This window comes from Sapajus apella, unplaced genomic scaffold (assembly GCF_009761245.1).
Source record: "Sapajus apella isolate SASKATOON/1434 unplaced genomic scaffold, GSC_monkey_1.0 scaffold12, whole genome shotgun sequence".
In the NCBI taxonomy this organism is placed as follows: domain Eukaryota; kingdom Metazoa; phylum Chordata; class Mammalia; order Primates; family Cebidae; genus Sapajus; species Sapajus apella.
The window spans coordinates 24,566,948-24,583,541 of NW_022436952.1; the positions used below are offsets into that span (position 1 = coordinate 24,566,948).

The 16,594-nt window shown below is 43.3% G+C and overlaps 1 protein-coding gene across 9 annotated transcripts in view; it reads left to right on the top strand.

Moving 5' to 3' along the window:
• The first annotated feature begins 1,931 nt into the window (after positions 1 to 1,931).
• The window catches only part of MYH10 (myosin heavy chain 10), a 154,099-nt gene continuing 139,436 nt past the window's right edge, over positions 1,932 to 16,594 (top strand). For 4 of the 9 annotated variants that reach the window (XM_032280315.1, XM_032280320.1, XM_032280321.1 and 1 more), the window contains exons 1-2: positions 2,219 to 2,345; positions 9,694 to 10,069. In XM_032280315.1, the coding sequence (XP_032136206.1) occupies positions 9,725 to 10,069 (345 nt within the window). In that variant the 5' untranslated portion in view covers positions 2,219 to 2,345; positions 9,694 to 9,724. Of the gene's footprint in view, positions 2,079 to 2,217; positions 2,346 to 3,519; positions 3,543 to 9,476; positions 9,546 to 9,693; positions 10,070 to 16,594 lie in introns of those variants that run through there. The other 5 variants (XM_032280316.1, XM_032280319.1, XM_032280322.1 and 2 more) reach the window with 5 other exon arrangements.

Sequence of the window (16,594 nt, forward strand, 5' to 3'; positions counted from 1 at the left end):
TGTTTCATTCTGGTGAACTTCCTGCCCTCCTCTTCTGATGGTCCACTGAGTTTGTGTTAAAATGATGTAAACGTTTTAAAATTATGAGAAAACACGGACTCTGTGGCTTACAGGGTTATTTGTGAGTGGATGCGCTAAGCATAGAACATTGCACTGAGAAATTACTTCGGTGGCTGACAAAGTTGAGCCTCAGGCCTTAGAGAGGGAGTCATTGGTCTTCTCTAAACACATTTTAAAATTCAGAAGAGGAATATCATTCAGATATTTTGTAAAGTTAATTTGTACTCCATGTGCAGGCTGCATTAGAAGGACAGACCATGGCTTAACGCGGTGGTTTAGGCCTGTAATCCTGGCACTTTGGGAGGCCGAGGCGGGTGAATCACCTGAGGTCAGGAGTTCGAGACCAGCCTGACCAACATGGAAAAACCCCATCTCTACTAAAAATACAAAAAATTAGCTGTGTATGGTGGCACATGCCTGTAATTCCAGCTACTTGGGAGGCTGAGGCAGGAGAAGCACTTGAACCTGGGAGCTTGTGGTGAGCTGAGATCACACCATTTCACTCCAGCTTGAGAAGCAAGAGCAAAACTGTCTCCAAAAAAAAAAAAAAAAAAAAAGGACAGACCTCTTCATGGAGAGTCACAAGACACCTGGATACGGGGTAGTGCCCCAGCAGGCAGGTGGGGGTGGAGGACCAGATGCAGCAGGACAAAGGACAATACAGAGCCTGATTCGGATTTCCCCAGGAAGGACTCTGCACTCAGCTGTTTTCGATCCTCTTCTGAATTCCACCAACCCTTCCTTATCACTTCCTGCCTTGTTTCGTTTTTTGCTTAATTCACTTTTTGCCAGACAAGACATTTCCTAGGCTTAGGCAAATACATCATTATCACACGTACTAAAATACACCCATAGCCTATATTAAAAACGGATTAATAACTGCATCTTGCTGTACATTTTTATGATCTTGATGATTTTCAGGTTTTGGATGAACAAATAATTCATTTTGTCCATGTGATTGACTTTATTATTTTTATATATAATTATGTAAGAGTTATGTTGCCCTTGCCTAGATTCTGCAGACATTTCATTAAATTTTGTTCACTTTGATTTTTCCAGTTTCCTTTTCTTATTTTGGGGCTACCGTCTCTCAAGTCTCAAACGTTTTCATAGGCCCAAGAGGATATGACAGCGCTGCAAGAATCCAGCTTTACATTCCTAAGAACCTCTCACAGCCCCTCTCACGTAGGGAGCTCTGATGAATAAACGCAGGAGCAAATGAACGAGTGAATGAATGTGCATAAAGTTTCTTCCAAGTCTTCTCTCCAAGGTCGGTTCTCTTCTCATTCTTCTGGAATCTCAGCCTTTCCTGGAGATTGGGCAGGAGAGCCTCTCGCCCCACTAACGCCAAAACTGCGGCCTTGGAGGACAGTGTCCGGTGCCCGGCCGACCCTGCAGACTCAGCCTGGGGCCCGGGTCCGGACAGCGGCCGCAGCGCGGTGCGCGGCCGGAGCCCGGACAAGGCCTGTGCGCATGGGCGGAGCGGTGCCCTCCCCCGCGTTCCCTCCCCCACTGCAGGTGAGTCGCAGCGACGCGGCCCCCACCCCGCGCAGCTCCGGGGGTGACGTCAGGCCTCTGGACCGCGCTCCGCCCCGCCCCTGCAGGCAGCGCAGGGGGCCCGCGATTCCGCTGTGGAACCCCGTCCCGCTGCGGTAGATGCCAGCCGCCGCAAGCAGAGGGGGCGACAGTTCGCTGGAGTGTGCTGCGGCGGCTGCCCGACGCTAGAACGAGGAGCGTGCAGTCAGAGCGCATAGCTCCTGCTGCGACCCACCTGCCCCGCGGTCCGCACAGCAGTGTCAGTGCAGCGCGCCTGACGCCGCAGGGTCCGCACCCGCCGCCTGGCGGGATCGCCGGGCTTCCAGCCAGCCTCAGCTGTCCATCTACGCACGAGCCAGCCAATCGCGCGCCACTGCCCCGGCCGCACCTCCTGGAGCCTATGACGGGCGTAAGAGCCAGCCTATGAGATTGGGGCCTTAGTGGCATGGGCTAGGAGCGGGAGCCAATTAGCATCATTCCAGGTGGGTGGAGGGAGCCGGGCTCGTGAAGGTAGCTTCTTTCGGGTTGCTAACGTCTTCCCTTGGAGATGGGCGCGCAAACCGACCAGTGGGTCTGGGGGCGGCGGTGATGGGCGTGGAGCTGGCCCAATGAGGGTGGGGGTGGGTGGGGCAGCCTCGAGCAGCAGTGCTAAAGGAGCCCGGCGGAGGCAGCGGTGGGTTTGGGACTGAGGCGCTGGATCTGTGGTCGCTGCTGGGGACGTGCGCCGGCGCCACCATCTTCGGCTGAAGGTGAGAGATGCGGCTGCCCGGGTCCGAGTGCACGGCCCAGGGTGCGGGGACAGTTTGTGGAGGGAGTAATGGATCCTGGCCTGAGGGGCCCGGGCGGCTCTGGAGGGCAGGAACGGGGCCGAAGCGGGAGCTGGGGAAGACAGAGGGACTTCTCAGCTGTAGGGTTTGTGCTGCGGGGACCTTAGGTTCGTTTGAGCAGGGTTCTGGGCGGGGGGGGCAATGGGACCCCAGTGGGTGGAGATGGAGGGACTCCTGGAGGAGCGGGAAATGAGGTCCTTATGAGACCCTTACTGGGATCAGGGCCTGGGTGTGCAGGAGGGCGACCCCTGGGGGGCTGGGGATGGAGATCTTGGGGTGGGGACGTGAGGACCAGGTCTTCGGTGTGTGGAATCCCTGGGGGGCGCGAAGTCGGGGAGCTAGTGTCCCGGCGGAGGTCTCGGCGTGCCCCGCGAGCCAGTGTCTGCTTCCCAGGAGGGGAGGGGATTCTAGTGGGGCTGGAAAGCGCAGTCCTGGCGGTGGGGGCGCGCTGGACAGGAAGGGCCCCTGAGTGGGTTGCTGGGTGGGTTAGACCCGGCGGGACCGGGCCCCTCTGAGCACTAAAGGGGTTCACCGAGGGCTTGGAAGGCTGGCGGCGCGCGCCAGACCCGTAGGTGGAGGAACCGAAGGGCAGAAGCTCTGCGCGGCCGGGGGAGCTCGCGGCGGGTGAGGGGCCCCGGAGCCGGCCGCGGGCCTGGGGAGGGTCGGACTCCGCCGACGCGGGGGAAGGAGCACGGGAGGGGGGCGTCTTGCCGCGCCCTCCGTGGAGCGCCTAGGCCGGGGGTGGACGCCCGGCGAGGCCCGGGCGGTTTGGGGGGGGGGCGAGGCGGGAAATGTGGCGGGGCGCGCTGCAGTAGGACGGCCGGGGGGAGGGTCAGTCCTTGCCTCGGGATCCCTTTATTGTGTAAGCGAGCTGGGCAGGGCTCGCCGCAGCCTCTTCATTGCCTTCTGCAGTTGGGGGGTCACACCCTGATCCCATAAAATCGGACTGGAATTGGGTCGGAGGGAAGTTGAAGCCGCGGAGTCCTGGCATTTGCGGGGGCTTTGTGGGCCTGTGGTGGGCGGATGCGGCCCTGGGACGCGGGAGGCCCCCAGCCAGGCCTGCTTGGAACTAGGGCCTTAGGAAGGAGGTTGGCGACTCGGCGGGTCAGACCCGGGCTGGTGAGATTTGGGTAACGTGGCCTCTGCCTCCAGCCGTTATCTCTGTTTCTTAGCTCTGCAGCTCCCTTCAAGATCACTGCGGTGGATGGAAGGGGGGGGGGTGGGCTGGGGTGGGGTAGGGGAAAGCAGGCGGGGTAGATGCAGACTGCAGATGAAACAAAGACTGCTGTTTTCGCTGAATAATGTAATACCAAACATAATACTTTGGCTTTGCTGAGATTTTGTTTTTTAACGTTGAAACTGAGGATTCTTTGAGTCAGGTTTAATTATTCTTGATGGTATCTCACTCTGGAAAACTTTATAATCTATTTATTGTTTTATCTCCTTCATCAATCTGCCTTTATTAATTCTTCTTTGAGTCCCTTGCTTTTGATGTTTAATTATGCCCAGTCTGTCTCGGGTTCTGGAAAAGTGGCCATTTTATGCATCTCCCTACTTCTGCATCTTAAATTCAGTTCTTCCCCGTCCTTATCTGGAGAAAGCATATGGTGTAATTGTGCGATATAGCAAGAGCTTTGGCAGCAGAAGGATGTGACCCCTGAGAGCCTGGCTTTTCATTTGGGCTCCTTAGGGAAATCATTACAATGAAGGCAGCCGGGATGGAAGGTGAGATGGAGGAAATTTTGAAGGGCACGTTGTAGGGTGGAAGACTATATGCTTCAGCGATTTATGTACTTTGTTATCATATATGAGGAATTAAAAGTTCCTGGTGTTGGATTCTAGTTTTGGAAAGATTTAACACAGTATAGCGATATTAATTGGGAGAGGGGGCAGGCCATGAGTAGCAATAGCGGCCTTTTGCGTTTGGTTTGTGTTTGTGATCATTGGGTTAGGCAGAATTTTGGTAAATTAGCAGACTTGTCCTGCCCTGTAATACAAGTGACCTCATGGTAGCAGTACACAAATTGGGACAGTTCTGTTTTAGCTCATCTATTATAGATGGGTGCTCTGTCATGGCTAATTTATCCATCCTTCTTGTTTGCCTTTCTATATGCAGGCTGTTAATAAAATTGAATTGTTTGCCTCTGTCCACACTTACAGTAGGGGCTGGGAGGGAGTTGAAAAGTTTGCTGGGTGGCATTTCATTGGAAGTGAAAAATGACCTGGGGGTGGAGCCCCTGGGGTGTGTGTTTCAAACCACTGAGGGATGGGAACTTCGGCTCTGTAGGGGGCTAATTCATACACAGATAGATGATTTCATTATAATTGGGCAGCAATTTCAGATGACACCAGTATTCCTCTATCTTTATGTCTGCTAACAAAAATATTCCTGTTTATCCTTATTTCCCCTAAGTTATGGGTATCTTTTTCTGTAAAATATAAAACCTTTGCCAGATTATTCATTGGCTAAGCCTATACCTTTTAAAGCATAATTGATTGGGTTTTTATTTAGCAGAAAGGTGGTATATAGCATTGTACACTACATGCCGTTCAAAATTTCCTCCATGTCACCTTCCATCATTGTAGCATGTACTCTGGAGCTGAAATCTCAATTTAATCCCCGCTCTGCTCCTTATTAGTTATGTGCCCTTGGGCTGGTGACTGGCTTTCTCTATACCTCAGGTTCCTCATCTGTAAAATGGAGATATTGATAGTACCTACCTCATAGGGCTGTTGTGAGGATTAAGGGCTTATATATGTACACCTCCTAGAATAGTGGCTGGCCTTAATTAGTGATATATGACAATGGCATCTGCTGTTTTAAAAATCATAGTGTTGTCCTTTCAGCAAAGCAAAGCACTGGTGAGTGGTACACTGTTAAACTCTAGTTATTATCCATGCTGGGTACCAAATATACAATGGAGTGAAATAAATGTATTTGACAATCACAATTGAAGAATTAAACTAACAAAATATCTTCAATGGTCTCATGAACTCTTTCAGTTAAACAATAATATGAACAGTTACCACCTGCAAAGCCCTCTGGTGCAACGCAGGGTAGGGTAAGAAGAAAGTCAGGAGAACAGTATAAAATGTTAGGAGGAGGAAAAGGATTAAATTGCCACATTGACCTGAAAAGAACTTCTGAAAGGATGGCATTTGGGTCAGGAGTTGAAGGAATAATAGGTTTTGGTTGTAGAGAAGTTGAATTTCACTATGAGGGTTGGGACCATTCAGGTAAATATTGATCAATAGGTACAGATCCCCTGTTATATACCAGGGACTAGACAAAATGCTCAAGATACAATAAGGAACAGATAACTATTCTCATAGTATTTAGTTGGAGAAGAATCTGGAAAAGTGAAAGCAATTGGTAATCCTACTACCCAGTAAAGACCCAGTAAGTATTTGTTCCATTAAAAAAAAAATACACGTGTGTATATAATTTTCCCCACAAAATTGGGAACATGCTGTGTAATTACACTTTTGTGTTCTTAATTTGGTTTAAAAAAAAGTTAAATTGTAAGCATTTCCCCACCTAGAAAAAGTACTGTAAATTTAAGATGTCCCAGTTTGATAAAATAACTTTAAGATATGATCTACTTTTTCTAGACCTGTTCTAGAAGTTGTTAAATTATTCTAATTTATAGTCACCTGCTAAATTTAAGCATTTAATTACATGTCCAATGTAAAATTAAAGAAGTGTGTGCATGTCTAATGACAGCAAGACAGTTTCTTAAGTGCTCTGTAGGATATGCAGTTTATACCTGATAAGTATAGTAACTTGTTATATTTTGTTATAGTTGGATATTTTCTTTTAATAGATTCTGTCCTTCTGAAAGGTGGAGTGTGTATCCTATTATTTGACCTCAGATTTATCTAGGATGTTTCCCACATCCAAGTCATGCCTCCTTTCTTCTTTTTTTTTAAGTTTTATTTTACTTATTATTATTTTGAGACAGGGTCTCATTCTGTTGCTCAGGCTGGAGTGCAGTGGTGTAATCTCTGCTCACTGCAGTCTCTCCCTCCTGGGATCGAATGATCTTCCCACCTCAGCCTCCCAAAGCGCTGGGATTACAGGTGTGAGCCACCCTGCCTGGCCTTCTTACCAGTGTGCAGTGTTTAAGTTGGAAAGAGAAGACCTGTTAATAGTGTTATTAGACCAGTCCCTAGAGGTAAAGGGCTTTTGAAACTATTACGCAAAATGTATGTGTACCCATGAATGTTTTCTGTATTGCACTCTCCCAAGAGGATGTCTTAGAAGACTAATGCAAGTTTAGGTATAAAATATATTAACAATTTTACTTGTATAGAAGTTTTAGTAATAATCATGTTTGCGTGGTTTTTTTTTTTTTTTGGTTTCATCTTATTTTGCGATTTTTGTTTTATCCAAGTCTATAACCTTGAAGACATCAGCATATTATTTAAATTGTTATTAATTAGTCTAGAATTTGATTTTCAACCTCTTTTTCTACTCTAACATAACTGCTGGTAGCAGTGGCTCGCCATGGCAACCACAGAACTTTGGAGCAATGGTTGTCAAATGTGGCTGGAGACCAGCAGTGGCAGCAGCACCTAAGAACTTGTTAGAAATGCAAATTCTCAGACTTAGGCTGGATGCAGCGGCTCATGCTTGTAATCCCAGCAATTTGGGAGGCTATGGTGGGTGGATCACCTGAGGTCAGGAGTTCAACACCAGCCTGGCCAACATGGTGAAACCTTATCTGTACTAGAAATACAAAAATTAGCTGGGCATAGTGGCGCGTGCCTGTAATCCCAGCTACTCGGGAGGCTGAGGCAGGGAGAATCACTGGAGCCTGGGAGGCGGAGGTTACAGTGAGCTGAGATTACATCATTGCACTCCAGCCTGGGCAACAGAGCAAGACTCCATCTCAAAAAAAAAGAAAAAAAAGAAAAGAAATGCAAATTCTCAGGCTCAGGCTGGGCATGGTAGCTTACTTTTGTAATCCTAGCACTTTGGGAGGCTGAGGTGGGCGGATCACCTGAGGTCAGGAGTTCAAGACCAGCCTAGCCAACATGGTGAAACCCTGTCTGTACTAAAAATACAAAAACTAGCTGGGCATGGTGGCAGGCGCCTGTAATCCCAGCTACTTGGGAGGCTGAGGCAGGAGAATCACTTGAACTTGGGAGGCGGAGGTTGCAGTGAGCCGAGATCATGTCCACTAGACTCCAGCCTGGGCAGCAGAGTGAAACTCTATCTCAAAAAACAAACAAAAACTTCTCAGGCTCTACCCTATACCTACTAAATCATGAACTCTGGGATAGAACCCAGCAATCTGTATTTTAATAAACCCTCTAGGTGGTGCAAATGCATGCCAGAATTTGACAGCTGCTACTGTAGAGGGCGAGTGTTTATAATGCATTACATTGTAACGGTAATTTCTGAAGAATCTTAGCTATTTGGTTCTAGTAAATTATGTTTTAAAATTTATTTTTGTTTGTTTGTTTGTTTTTGAGGCTAGTCTTGCTCTGTCGTCCATGCTGGAGTTCAGTGGCACGATCTCGGCTTACTACAACCTCCGCCTTCCAGGTTCAAGCAATTATCCTGTCTCAGCCTCCTGAGTAGCTGGGATTACAGGCACTCGTCACCACGCCTGACTAAGTTTTTGGTATTTTTGGTGGAGACAGGATTTCCCCATGTTGGCTAGGCTGGTCTGGAACTCCTGACCTCAGGTGATCCAGCCACGTTGGCCTCCCAAAGTGCTAGGATTACAGGAGTGAGCCACTGCACCCGGCCGGTTCCAGCAAATTATTATTAGGGGTTAAAGGGCTGGAATGTGTAACCACTATCAGTGATTATCTTTTAGGATACAGATAGAGCCCTTTAGAATCTAGAAAAAGTTATAGCACATATACGCACACACTAAGTGCATAATATTTTTATACCATTTCAGGGATTTCATTGAACTTGAGATTAGCTGATGGACTCAAGAACCTCTTAACAACCTTAGACTACTTTATGATTTCCTCTTGCCTACAATGAACCCCTAGCATTTTGGCTAGAGGAGTGGAGTGGAGGGAGGGGAGAAGTAGGGATTTGATAGAGCAAGAGTAGGTACTCAGTTGGCTTCTTCTATTGATTTGAATGAATGGAAACCATGCCTATGAAATTTTTAATAACCTGGAATTTGGAGTAACAGCAAAAATGTTTTAAGTTGGTATCAAATCCCAAAAAGATTCTGTCAGGCAGTGATGATGAGTCACATCAGAAAGATGAGTGATGGATGTAAGATCCTGCCATTTGGTTCAAAAAGCCAGTGCACAAGTAGAGGAGGGGATGTAGCTTAGCCACAGAGTGATGGAGCTTTCTCTGCCAGCCCTTTGTGAGCCAATGGTAAATGGGTGCTAAGTAAACGACTAGGTCTTGAGATGCATTAATTGCAAATGTCACAGAACCAGTACTTTCCTCAATATGGCCAAGATTGTAGAAGGGTCCTTTTTCTTCTGCGCTCGTCAGACCATATCTGGCCTATGATGTTTGCTTCTGGACCACACACTTTAGAGGGAAGACAAGCATGTTGGAGTCTTTTAGGCGAGAGATCAGGCAGAAGAAGGTGTTGGTGAATGTGGGGTGGAGTAGCTGCAGGGTGGGAATGGAGGCCTGAACAGCTACCATGACAAATTCGAAAGGCTGTCGTGTGAAGCCAAGTTATGCTGGTCTTTTATGGCCCCAGTTGATCACATTAAGACCTCATGGGGCTATAGAAAAGCTATCAGGAGACTAATTTGGGGTATACATAAGAAGAGCTTTAAGTCTGTTATCTGAGGGTAGAATGGGAGGCATGTTTTAGATTCTTTAGATTCTTTACTCTTCTGACAATCATGCATTTTTGTAGCTATTTCCTTGTGGGCACATTAATTCTGGTACTACTTCATGAACCTTTTATTATCCATCTGTGTTTTATTTTTTTCCCTATTTAACTCCCTGTTTAATTTGTGGCGAGAGTGAAAGAGGAGATGAAGAAAAAAAAAAGGTCAACCTGTAACTTTGCCTCTTTTCTTCTGCTTTTTTTTTTTCAGCCCTCAGTAATTGAGGGCAAACCCATCAGACAACCAGAGTCATAATTTGTGGTCACCCCTGAAATTTACCTTGGAAACTCAGTTAGTATGGCTGCAAAGAGGTATACCCCAGCTCCTTAACACAGCGTTAATGCTTAATCTAAGGTTTTAAGTTTCTTGGAAAAGAAAAACCTGTCAATTTGTTTACATTTCTTAAACATCTAACTTTGCCCTCTTCCTTTTCTCCTAGAGGCGATTGCTCTTGGATCCTTCCATTTACAATGGCACAGAGAACTGGACTTGAGGATCCGGAGAGGTATCTCTTTGTGGACAGGGCTGTCATCTACAACCCTGCCACTCAAGCTGATTGGACAGCTAAAAAGCTAGTGTGGATTCCATCAGAACGCCATGGTTTTGAGGCAGCTAGTATCAAAGAAGAACGGGGAGATGAAGTTATGGTGGAGTTGGCAGAGAATGGAAAGAAAGCGATGGTCAACAAAGATGATATTCAGAAGATGAACCCACCTAAGTTTTCCAAGGTGGAGGATATGGCAGAATTGACATGCTTGAATGAAGCTTCCGTTTTACATAATCTGAAGGATCGCTACTATTCAGGACTTATCTACGTAAGTATTTCTTCCAAATAATCATGTGAAGTGGTGGCTAGGAATTATGTAAATTATACATCTTGCCATAATCAAATGAGAATGTGGAATACCCAAACTCTCTGTTTAACATTTCTATTTCTATTTAAGATAGAAAGATTTGTTGCTTGCTTACCCAAGTCTTGCTTTTCTTTGAATCTTAACACATTCAATTTAAATAATACAGTTTGCAATTACATATAATAAAATGGTATTTGAATACTTTCATAGTGGTGCCCTGGAGCCTAATAAGGTGGGAGAGAGCATGTAGCAGGAAGACTAGAAGGTTTAATAAGGTAAAGACAATTGTATTAATAGGATGCAGACAGCAAAACGGTAGAAAATCAAGTGCATACCCAAGAGTATAAAGTAGAGGGGCTGTAAGGTTAGAAATTTCAGTGGACAGCTTCACTAGTTATAGAAGTAGAAAAGATGAATGCTGAGATTTTTAAGAGGAAATAGTTCAGGGTAAGATTGAGGCTGGTTGGGGTTGTCCTGTAGTTAGCAGCTAATATGTATGTTGTAGTCACTGACTATGTCACTGACCATGTAGAAGAAGTTATCAAAAATAATAAGGGATAAGGTAGAGAGAAAAAATGTAAGTCAGATACTAAAAAAAACTAGAACGAAAAAATAGGTTTGAGGGGTTGGTAGACAGAGGCGGCAATGATTGAAGTAGGTGGCATGTATGAGACTTAAACTGACAATGAAGGGAAGTAGGGAGAAAAGTTGATGATCATGGTTTGAAATTGGAAAAGCGTTGTTGAATTTTACACAAGGACTGTGCAACTGAAGCTCATAAATAATTCAAAACTTCAATAAATCAGAGCTAGTTTTCCCACAGAATTAGTTTAAGGACTATTTATTAAGCACCCTCTGTGCTGTAGGTGCTGGGGATAGTGCAGTGAAGAAGACAGGCCAGGTCTCTGTCTTTGTGAAATGTCTGATGAGGAAATGAAATAGGGCAATGGAGAGAGTAAGTAGGAGAATAGCTTTCTATGATGGGTCAGTGAAGGGCTGTTTTGAAGGTAGCATTTGAGCTGGAGTCTGACTGGTGGGAGGCAGCTAGCCATGAGAAAAACTGAGAAAAGAATGATTCATTCATGACCTTTGCCAGAGTAGTTTCAGCCAAGCCTGATGGATCTCCCTTCTTTTCTTCTCTGTGAGATAGGAGAGTAAGAGGCCACAGGGTTGGAACAGTGGCTTGAGGAGAATGGAAAGGCTTAGGAGCAACCCTTTTCCAATTTCAGACTAAGCCAGGGATAAGAAAGCAACTGGAGAGTGGCATTGAGTGTCCAGCTGAGACTGAGTAACCACAGGTAGGGTGACCGCAGTTTTGTCTGACTGTGTGATTTTTGCCAGACTGTGGGATTGCCCCAGTGTGGGGGGCTTTGGATCTCCATTGCTACCACAGTGAGAAGGGGATTCAGTGGCCATCTTTGGAGTCCTCGTTCCATAGGAATGGGAGTCTGGATGGGAGGGGGCTGATGGATCAAGGCCTGGAGGTTTTAAGAATGTTGATGAACAGGGATAATGGGGGTGAAGGGGTGAGAAAACTGCAAAATTGGGAGGTTGTGGTCAGATTGTAATGTCGACATTTAAGATTTGAGAGGTAGAATGGTTTCAGAGGAAGCCCATTGCAATACATTGTGCAGGTATGGAAATGTGATGTCACCATCAAAAGCTGTGCAGTGTGGAGAGGAGCCAGGCTGCCTTTCTGCCAGCCTTCACCTTGGTTCCCCACACTGGCAGTTGGAGGTACCTGCAAAGGGAGCTAAGTAGAAAAGGAATGAAAGAAAGGACAGTGTTTTGTTTTGTTTTGTTTTTGTTTCGCAGCCAATCCACATAATTCAGAGATTTTACAGTTATCACTTACCGAGTTTGTTGGAGTTTTTTCCAACTTAACTCACGGATGACCTGAGTGAACTTCCGAGTTTCTTTTCAAAGCACAGCCTCCTTTTGCTGGAGAATCTGAGTTTTTCCTCAAAGTCTCAAGGTCACAAGCAGAGGTGGGGCTTTGGGAGGATCATATCTTCAATTAGTTGGGTGGAGAAAGGGTTCTTAGGGTTCTAATTGGAGAATGTGACTCTAAAGAAGTCTCTCTCATTAAGAGGATGGGGTTGGGGAGAGCCATAATTGCTTGCATTGTGATTAATAGGTATTGGGCTTTGGAATTAACCAGCCAGTTGAGCGGATCAGTTGAGACACAATGATGTAGATATTAGCATAACTTGGGTAGGACCTTTTTGGACATATTTCTATAGATGAGATATAAATTTATTTAAACAAATTAGGTTGCTAGCAGGTTTCATTTTGTTCTTTTCTTACCTTTTCATTGGATTTATTCTCTCTGACCTCCAAATTCTCAAGTAATTCATTTTCATCTTCTTTCCTAATAAAACAGTTTAAAAACTGTAAATGTCTTCTCTAATACTGTTTTAGCACATCACAAGTTTCTATATGTAGTATTTATTTTTATTCTTCAGTTCTAAATATTGTCTAATTTCTATGATTCCTTTAACTAGTGAACCACTTAAAGGTGTATTTGTAAAATTTAAAAATGTTGATTTTTAAAGGTTATCTTTTTATTATTATTGATTTTTTAAATAATTGTATTTCAATCAAAGAATATAGTTCATATAGGAGACTTTTGTGTAGTATATTGTCAGTTTTTATGAGTGGCCTATATGTGTTTGCAAAGAATGTATATCCTCTTATTGTTGGATATAGGGTACTATATATGGCCATTAGATTAAGCTTTTTAATTGTACTGTTTATATCTTCCATAGCCTTGCTACTTTTTGCCTGCTTATTTGTCAGTTACTGAGAAAAGAATGTTAAAAATCTCCCATTGTGTTTTATCAAAGAAGTATGCATCCCTAGATGACATAGTTTAGTTTTGCCTGCTTTTGTTTTTGTTTGAGATGATGTCTTGGTCTGTCGCCCAGGCTGGAGGGTAGTGGCGCGATCTCGGCTCACTGCAACCTCTGCCTCCCAGGTTCAAGTGATTCTCCTGCCTCAGCCTCCCTAGTAGCTGGGGTTACAGGCTCAAGCCACCACACCCAGATAATTTTTTGTATTTTTAGTAGAGATGTGGTTTCACCATGTTGACCAGGCTGGTCTCAAACTCCTGGCCTCGAGTGATCCGCCCGCCTCAACATCCCAAAGTGCTGGGATTATAGGCATGAGCCACCATGCCTGGACTAGTTTTGCCTGTTTTTGAATTTTTATATCAATGAATCTCATAGTGTGTAGTCTTTTGTGTCTTTTGTTGTAGTTGGCTTAGGATTACATTTTAAAGATTTATTCATATTGTTTTATGTTGATGTAACTAGGTAGTTCCCAAAGTGTGGTCTGGACCCCCTAGGATTTCCCTGAGACCCTCTCAGGGGAGCACACAAGGTCAAAACTATTTTTATAATAATACCAATATGTCATCGGCCCTTTTCACTGTTGACATTTGTAGTGATGGTGCAAAAGCAATGAAGAATAAAACTCCTGACACCTTATCATGAATAAAGGCAGCAAACTAGTACCAAACTGCACTAGTACCATTTTATTCCTCACTGCCATTTATTGACAGTTTAAAAAAAAAAATGCAGTTTCATTCAAGAATGTCCTAGGTAAAGCAGGAAAAATAATTGATTTTATTAAATCTCAACCTTTGGGAACACATCTTTTTAATATTTGGTGTGACAAAATGGTAAGTATGCCTAAAGCACTTCTGATGCTATCAGTGTATGATGGTTGCCTTGAGGAGGAGCATGTGGGTAGTTATTTGAGTTGCAAGCTAAACTTGCTACTTTTTAAATAGAGCACTGTTTTCATTTGATAGAGTGGCTGATAAACTATGGTTACTCACACAGAGGTATTTGGCAGACATTTTCTTGACAATGAACAAAACAAGCCTGTCACTTCAAAGAAAACAGCTGACTGTATTTGTTGCCAATGAGTTTTTATGTGAAAATTAGAATTTTAGGAAACTTGTATCTACCACCATGAACTTGACAGCATGTCAATACCTAAAAACCTTTCCGATATGATAGATGGTGATAATAATGAAAGTGAGTTTTTTTGATGTCCTACAGTAAAATGTCATCATTTGAAAGACTTGCATAATTTAGTGAGCCAGTGTTCTCCAAATGATGTGTATATGATGGGTAGAAAGACCTATTCCACACACAAGATAAACCAGTAGATTTTGATGCAATGGAATATGAGAAGTTCACGGATAGGGTTTCAGATGCTGTATTACATCTCATCTTTAAGAAGCTATCACTTGTTAAGTTTTAGTAGCATCAAAGATAAATATCTACGATTATCTGAAAAGACTGTTAAACCATTCCTCTCTTTTCCAACTAAGTATCTGTAAGTCTGCTTTTCTTCATATGCTTCAACGAAAATGACATATTACAATAGACTGAATACAGAAACACATGAAAATTGAGCTGTTTTCGATTAAGCCGGACAATAAAAGTTTTGCAAAAATATAAAACAGTGCCATTCTTCTCATTTTTGTTTTGAGAGATGTAGTTATTCTTTGTAAGAAATGTTATTTTTTTCTTTTTTTTCTTTGCTCCATCAAGTTACTTGTTTTATTCTCCAAAGGAAATGTTATTTATGTTAACACGTAATGCATTTATTGTTTTAGAATGAATAGATAGATATTTGTAAAACTTTGTACTTTATGTGAAACAAAAGGTCTTTGGGGTCCTTAATAATTTCTAAGAGTGCAAAAAGGCCCTGAAATTTTAAAAGTTTGAGTAGTTTATTCATTTTTGTTGAAACATAGTATTCCATCATAATATGTTTGACCCAATGAATTTATCTACCTACTCTACTGTTTTTGTTTTGTTTTTAAGACAGAGTCTCACCCGGTCGCCCAGGCTAGAGTGCATTGGCACAACCTCGGCTCACTGCAACCTCTGCCTCCCAGGGTTCAAGTGATTCTTCTGCCTCAGCTTCCCGAGTAGCTGGAATTACAGGCATGCACCATCATGCCCAGCTAATTTTTTGTAGTAGAGACAGGGTTTCACTATGTTGGCGAATTTCTGACCTCAGGTGATTCACTCGCCTCTGCCTCCCAAAGTGCTGGGATTATAGGCGTGAGCCACTGTACCCAGCCCTACTCCACTGTTTTGTACATTATTTTTTTCTGTCTTGATAATATTATGATCATTGCTTCAATGAACAGCCCTATACATATACCTGGTGTACAATAAACATGCCTTTCTGTAAGGTGTGTAACTAGGAGTGGAATTCCTGGATGATAAGCTATGCATATCTGTAACTCATATCTTCAGCTTCTCTAGATAATGTCTGATTTAGTTGGAGTCCCAGCAGGAAACAGAAGGCTCTCAAACTAGGTATTTGGGAGTTTAATAAAGGGTAGATTTACAAATAATGTGGGTAGAGTTTAAAAAATAATGAGGACTAGTGCAGTATCTCAGCACTAGTGATGGCTGAGAGCTCTTGAAACATCTTGGTCTTTAAAGAAGCCTCAGGAAAGAGCTGTTGCCTCAACTCAGAGAGGATACCTTTATGGAGAGAGAGCTATCTGATAGAAACTGCCTTCCTTAGAGGCATGAAAGGCAGCTCATGGTGGGGAGAGAAACTGGGGAATAAATATCCTGACTTTCTCTTCTCACCCTCGGTCTCTTGCTGATATCTCTTGTTGGCTAAACTCAGTTTGAAGCCAGAGGGGAGGGGAATTTAATGATTCTTTCCTTAGTGCCAGCTTCAATTCCATCTGGAATTGAATATCGTGTATGGTGTGAGGTTGGGACAAGATTCTTTTTTTTCCCATAGGGCTATCCAGTTGACTCAGTGCCATTTACTGAAACATAATCCTTTCTCCACTGCTCTGAAGTGGCATCTTAGTCATAAATCAGGGTTCATAAGTATGTTTTTGACTCTCTTGTATTTCATGGGTCCTTGTATCTATCAACAAATATCATATTTTCTTAATTATTACAGCTTTATGATGTGTCTTGGTATTTAGTGTGGTAAATCCTTTCCTTTTTGTTCTTTAGGATTGTTTTGGCTGTTAAGTTCTTGGCATTTCAATATAATTTTAGAATCTGCTTTTCATTTACACACTCAGCCCTGTTGAAATTTTGATTGGGATTTTATTGATTCTGTAGATCAGTTTAGGGGAGAAATTAGATCTTTATAATATTTTATCTTTAATTCCTGCATAAACTCATTTATTTAGTTCTTAATTTTTATTAATATTGTTTTATAGTTTTCTTTGTAGAAGCTATGTACATTTTTCATTATTTATTTTTGGATATTTTATTTTATTTGTATATTATTTAAATGGTGTTTTGAAATTTTACTGTTATTATTCATATGGTATATGCATAATATATACATAATTATCATTATGTAGAAATATTATATTTTTTACAATGAATTTTTGTATATTGACCTTATCTTCAGTGACCTAAGTTTACTTATTGGTTATAATAGCTTAGCTGAAAATTCTGTTGGATTTCCTATGAGCAC